The 7,256-nt window shown below is 27.9% G+C and overlaps 1 protein-coding gene across 4 annotated transcripts in view; it reads left to right on the forward strand.

Moving 5' to 3' along the window:
* Window positions 1-6,547, forward strand: part of LOC134683141 (uncharacterized protein DDB_G0284459-like) — a 29,726-nt gene extending 23,179 nt beyond the window's left edge. For all 4 annotated transcript variants that reach the window (XM_063542255.1, XM_063542258.1, XM_063542257.1 and 1 more), the window contains 2 exons: window positions 932-1,060; window positions 2,400-6,547. In XM_063542255.1, coding sequence (XP_063398325.1) covers window positions 932-1,060; window positions 2,400-2,507 — 237 coding nt within the window. In that variant the 3' untranslated portion in view covers window positions 2,508-6,547. The remainder of the gene's footprint in view (window positions 1-931; window positions 1,061-2,399) is intronic.
* Window positions 6,548-7,256: the final 709 nt, after the last annotated feature.

Raw genomic sequence — 7,256 nt, forward strand, 5'->3', positions numbered from 1 at the left:
TAAATAGTTTATGTGCACTAGTTTAAATTTGTTAGGTAAAATTTAGAAAATTGAACCTGAAACTAAATTTGGTGTTTTTTCTGGTCATTTGCTTTCAAATGTTTTCAGTATATAAAAAAAATGCATTTTAATTTAATTTAATATAAAAAAAAAATATTGTTTTTATTTTAAAATAGATATCAGTCATAATTTCTATAATTTTTATAATAAAATTGGCAGTACACAAAAAAATGTTTACACCAATAAGTACAAAAAGAACAATTATTATGGTTATTTCAATAACAAATTTTACTCTAAGCACTAGCAATAGATAAATAACTTCATGACAAAAACACGCTCTAGAATCTGGAAGTTTTATGTATATTTTTTTAATATTTTAAAATCTGTATATATTTTAAATATTTTAAAATCATTATCAAATAGTATGTATCTTAATTGAATCTCAAGTTACTTTGAACATATTTTATTTCAAAAAAATCATGTACGTAACATACACATATAAATACAGTGATAACATATTACAGAAGGATTCAGAAACAAGGTTTCCCTTATATTAATCCGTCTACCTGTAGAAAAAAGATAAAGGGAAATAACTGCAAATAAAAAAGTTGATTTTTTTTTTCGTCAGATCTTTCCTATATATATATATGTACCGGCGGCGGAGTGTGTTTACAGGACTATGTCAAGACTGTATCACCCAATTATGATCCTTATCATGCAGGAAGGACGCTATAAGCCAAAACGCTTTGAATCTACCAAAAATTGTTGCACTTGTTTAAACAGGAGGACATGTACGCAGCACAGACGGTGAAATTAATAAAAGAACAGCTACATTTACTATAGTCAACAAAATACTTTCAATGCTTCATCAACTAAGGCTGATCTCTCTTATTAAATATCTGTATAATATATATTGTTGCTTCTTTTTCAGTTCCTGAAGAAACTGCATTTACAAGAACGAGTTGTGGATGAAGTCAAACTGGCATTAAAACCATTTTATAGTCACGGAAGAATTGATAAAGATCAGTATAAAGAAATAATGAGAAAAGCTGTTCCCAAGGTAATAATTTAATAGTATTTATTATATACTTATAGTAATACATGTATTTTGTTTGTGTTATTCCATCAAGAGCAATGATGCTTTATCAGCTATCCGTGATGATATAGCATGTATAGATAAGATAGAAAAAGTCTTTAACCTACACAGAAACACCTCAAGCTTTGTGACATAATAGATCATTTAAAATGGAGAGACCTCAACACAGAAGAATAGATGCATGCCTGGTCATGTTTTATAAAATCACATATCACATTGCAATCACAAAAACAGACTGACGACTTCAATTCACACTTTCATACCAAATTCCATCCTGAAAAATTCATATAAGGCAACAATCTTTTTTTACCATGAGCAATTAAAAAGTTGAACAGCCTTCTTCCGAGTATTGTGATGAGGAACTCTATAGAGTCGTTCAAAGCAACTGTCTTGACACACACCTACAGTCAGTAAATTTATCATGTGTAAAAAGTTTAATCTTGAAAGTAAAAAAATAAAAATATGCACTGCCATTTTGTAAAAATGTTATTAACATTTTTTGTTTATACTGTGGATTCATTATTATTCGTTGGATACCAATTTTCGTGGATTTCATTGGAACAGGTGAACCACAATATTAAATGTTCAAGGAATACAAAATTTTCTATAGGCTTGTATGCAGATTTCACCAAAACCACGAAATTAAATATCCACAAGCATGTAAGTTTTCCTCAATTCATGAAAATTGGTACCCATGAAAATAAATGAATCCACAGTAATTACAAATTTGTAAATTTCATAGTATATATATATTACATAGCAATGTGCAGTATGAATTACGTCACGGTTGCAAAGGCTTAATCTATATAACTTCACACCATTTATGTGGGTCACTGTTGAAAACACTTTATCAAACACTGAATCAATCTGTACAATGTCATGTCACATAAACAGCATCTACGCTAGATATATAAATATATACTTAAGTTTCTATGATTGGCTTTTTATCCAAAACACACACCATGTTAACTCCTCAACCAATATGATCCCTCAAGCAGAGGTCTTAGGTTGATACAGATATGATATTGAAAAAGCCATATGATATTCTCCATATATTAAACCCGCACCTCAGAAGTGGTGTCTATTTAATATCCTTGTTGTGTGAACAATGTACCAAATTGCAAAATCAATTATTTTGATTTCTGGAAATGGTGCATACAAACAATGATAAAAAAATCTTAAATGAGAGTTTCTATTTTTGCAAAAATCTATCCTAATGCAATTGTATAACATGTAATGATGATAATATGAAACATTCAATAATATTTTAAATATTTTTAAGATTATTTGTATTCTCTTTTAGGTTTGCCATAGTAAAAGTGGTGATATTAATCCTCAAAAGATAGCGGCTCTCGTAGAAGCCTATGTAAATAAATATGGAAAGAAAAAGAAGCAACCTGACTCATCTTGATAACTATCTTGTTATAGCCATTTGTGTTCTTTATTTAACTATTGCATAAACCATTCTTGTGTTAACCAATTAGTATTTGAATTTCAATTACTGTGGATTTATTTATTTTCGTACATACCAAATTACATTGATATAGGAATATATTGGAATTAGGGGGATATTTGATTGGGTTGCTGTTCTAACGTCTGGATGCTAGGCTATTGAAACTATACTAAGATCAACTTATAGATTCTATATTAACCTTTGTGTAGGAAATCAACAAAAATGTTGAACTTCATATGAAATATTGAATAAACAGTCTATTTCATTAATAATATTGAATAAACAGTCAGATTTCATTAAAAATATTGAATAAATAGTCCGATTTCGTTAAAAATATTGAATAAAGAGTCCGATTTCCTTAAAAATATTGAATAAATAGTCCGATTTCATTAAAAATATTGAATAATCAGTCTGATTTCGTTGAAAATAGTTTTTAAAAAATGTTGGGTTTAGAAATCAATAGTTATGATAGTGCTCTATAGAATCCATCTATATTAATCAAGTAACACTATTCTCGATTTATCCAACTTTTATTATAGCATTTTTGGTGTCAGTTTTTGATATTATTTTGGTAAATAGCTCATGAGGAAAACAAATTTCTTTATCACCCTACAAGAAAATAAGTTAATACATGCATGGCTTATGCTTTAATTGTGATTTTAAAAATCCTACTGCATTTTTGGTGCAGTTGCTGTCATGACTGCTGTTTATAAGTTTTATAAGAAAAAAAATTGTCTTAAGAAAATTGTTAATTGAAATTCTATTTAAGAAATATCTGGCAAAAATGAATGAGTTTTAATAGGGGCCACTTTCCCAAGAAATTTGTAGTTAACTAGTCGAGGTCTCTCCCTAAGCCAGGAAAATTTGTTTCCTACATGTTCAAGTTATCCTTATAAGTAGCCATGTTTTGTGGTAAAAAAAAAAGTGCATGGATTCTCTATATATCTGTACAAATCACTTGCAATCAGGATACTTCAAAATTTGTTTGCAAAATTGGGATCACTCAATAATTTCTCAAAATCATTGAACACAATTCTATGAATATATGTCCGACTTTCTTAGTTAATACATCTATGATATAAAAAAACCATAAAGAGGAAAAATTGGTTCTTGGATGGTGATGATTTGCATTTTTAGAAATATTTGAAATAGAGTATTTATTAAAATTAGCAAAAATTTTACAGACTATTTCTCTTATTTGTGTTTTATGATTATTCACCATCACAGTTTAAATGTAATGTTAATTCTGCTGTTATAAACCAATTTCTTGACATGAAATATTTGTCATCAGTTGTTATGGATGTAATTATTAAACATTTTGGAGTAGGAAATAAATATAAGAATAGTATTTCAAATATTAAGTATTATAAGCCAAAAACATTAATATTGTACCCCTCATTTTATTTCATAGTACTCCCTATTTTCAGTTATATTGTGATCATGAATGAAATGAATTTAGCTGAATTTAATTAAGAAATGTCGACATTTAAAGTCATTTTTTGTGATTGAAATAGTGCATATGTTTTATATATGTCTCATATGTCTGAAACCTAGATCAAAGAAAAATGAATTATTAGCCATTTTGCATATTGTATTTACATATCAAATTGAGATATGTCTCCCAGTTGTACCAGTCTTATTATAAAGTTTTGAAACTATTATTGTCGGGCAGTATTTTGTCAGGGATAATTTATTTAAGGAAAGTGTTTTTTTAAATCATTGTTTAACATATTTATGATAAATTACAGAACCAAAACTAGGAAATTTAATTTCAGAGCAAAAACTATTTCAGAAAAAAAATTGTGAATATAATTGAATTTATTATGAAAGAAACTTGTATATTCTTTGTTTTGTTAAATATTTTCATAAGTAGTATTTTGTAATAACTGATAAATATCCAAATTTATAACTGCAGATATCTTGATTCTGGCCATCAAGTATTCAATAGGAAATTCTTGCAAATACACTATCTTCACATGTATTTCTTATAGTTATCAATTTAACAAAATTAATCACAAGCACTTTGATTTATTATTTCTAATTTACTATGATTTTTGTTTTCCTTATATTAGAAAACTGAGGATTTATTTACTTTTGATGGGTAGTTTTCATTGATCAAGTTTATTTTTTTTATTATAGAAATGAATATTTGATTTCATAGTTTTGTCAAAAGTTGGAAAATTTGTTATTTGTTGAACATTTAAATTGAATATATACCTTTACCTACAAAATCTGCAAAAATTAGTATCCCTCATATAGTGATGTATCCACAGTAACACTATTCTCTCTTTTTAATGCTGAATGAAAAAAGTGCTGATCTTGTGATCATTATGTATTTATTTTAATCCCAAGTTGTTTTGTTTTGTTTATGATTGTGCTAAGAGTTGAAATAGAGGGAAAGTTATAGACAATTTTTAATTCCCCGCCCTGCTAAACGTTGGGGGCATGTAGTGTTATCCATGTTTGTCCTGTCTATTTGTCTGTCTGTCCCAAATGTCCCCAAAAATTGGTTTCCATTCCCTAATTTTAGTTTGCCTCAACCAAATGTTACGAATCTTATACACACTGCTTGTTATCACAAAATAGTTCTAACTGCACGAAATTCTGCATCTGTATGAGGAAGTTGACTCATGCATATTTACAAAAAAAGGGGGGGGGTTACTGTGACACATTCTACATTTATTTTGTGTGAGTAATTCAAGTTTTAAAATACAAGATCTAAATATAAGAAATTCTATTGAGTATTTTTTTTTTTCAAAAATAAGTTTTAAGATACTCTCTCTTGTTTTCATGCTATGGAAACACTTGTATGTATCATTTTTTAGGATTGTATGCAAGAACAGGAGAAAAGTTTTCCTTAAACTCTAGAAGTACAAACTAATTTCATCAGTGAATATACATGTCTATTAAATAAATCTTGACCAATTATTCACAATATTAGAAGGGTTTGAATATGTTTTGTTTAATGTCTGGTAATTTGATGATTTAAGGATTCTTCTGATTATTAGTATTCAAGTTTCTAAATTTGATACCCCTTAACCTTTGTTTTCCTATTAGATACAATTTATATACATGTAATAACCAGTTTTAAAGCTGATGCATTCAGATTTGCACATGAGTCATTCAATTAATGTCAGAATTCAAAATATTTTTATTTTGATGTTTTCTATGATTTTGTTCTAGTTGGTTGAACATTTTTGTTGTTCTGTTTTAATTTTAAAGATTATAGGGAGAATTCCTTGATAAAGTTAAAAGCAATACTAGATTGAAATGATTTAGAAATACTTATGTTGCATTTACTGAACATTTTATTCTATTTTTTATTAGATAAGTAATTTTAATACAATCTTCCATATAAATGTAAAATAAGAAATCTTGTAAAAAATTCTAATTTGAAAATAACTGTTTCATATTTTCTGTTAAAAGAACACTTATGTATACAGCAATATTTTTTAGGGTATGGGTTTACTTTTAACTATTATATAAATTGACTTTTGTTATATAAATCTTAAATTTTTAATACCAAATTTTTTTAGTTTTCCTATTTTGGATGATATACAAGAAGATGGTATCGCTGTGAAAAGCTTAGAAATGAGGTTAGAATCTAGACCAATTAAAAGGCAGCTTTCACCATGATATAATGTAAAATGGCAATCACTGTTTTATATAAACTAAATAAAATGTGAATTCATACTATATTTGCAATCATGAAGCATTTTTTAAATCCACAGTCATGGACAATTTTTCGTTTGTTTGTTTTGATACTAGCTTAAATAGAATCGTAAAATCTAGATAACAATACTGTAACTGTTGTACATTTACATATGTAAATTTTTAAGGTCATATCAGTGTGACCTCAAGGTTGTCACTGTCTATTGTGTACATACCAGTTGTGTATTTTGTGGAATGTTATTTTGTATAAATGTACAGGTTGATACCAGTATGTACAATGCATTTTGTAAATAAACCAAGGAGGTTATTTACTCCTAAAATTGTAATATCTTGTTTGCTTTTCAATATCATCCATCCCAAAAACTTGAATAGTTATCAAAGATACCATTATTATAATTTATAACGCCAGACACACGTTTCGTCACTACATAAGACTCATCAGTGATGCTCATATCAAAATATTTATAAAGCCAAACAAGTACAAAGTTGAAGAGCATTGAGGTTCGAAAATTGTAAAAAGTTGTGCCAAATACGGCTTTGGTAAACCATGCCTTGGATAAGAAAATCCTTAGAAAATTGATACTGTGGATTTATTATTCATTGGATACCAATTTTTGTCAGTTTCATGGGAACAGGTGATCCATGAATTCAAATGTTCAACGAATTAAGAATCTCTAGGCTTTGTATGAAGAGATTGGGAAAAAACACCAATAAAATATCAACATAAATGCAAGTATTCCTCAACTCAAGAAAATTGATACCAACGAAAATAAAGGAATCCACAGTATTAATTAAGAGTTGAATGTCAAATTCATCTGACTAACCTCTGTTAATACTTCCACAGGCAAAAGTTGACTTGACAAACAAAAGTAGGTCGCTTTTATCATATTGCAGATTGTTGAAATTCTTTTGAAATGTTGTTTTCTGTTGCCCTCTATTCTTGAAGATTTATATTTAGAGAAAAGGTATGATTCAAATAAGGTGTCTGAAGCATCAGTTTAAAAAAATACTGATAACATCACTATTGAATGAAGG

This window comes from Mytilus trossulus, chromosome 9 (genome assembly GCF_036588685.1).
Source record: "Mytilus trossulus isolate FHL-02 chromosome 9, PNRI_Mtr1.1.1.hap1, whole genome shotgun sequence".
Lineage (NCBI taxonomy): Eukaryota > Metazoa > Mollusca > Bivalvia > Mytilida > Mytilidae > Mytilus > Mytilus trossulus.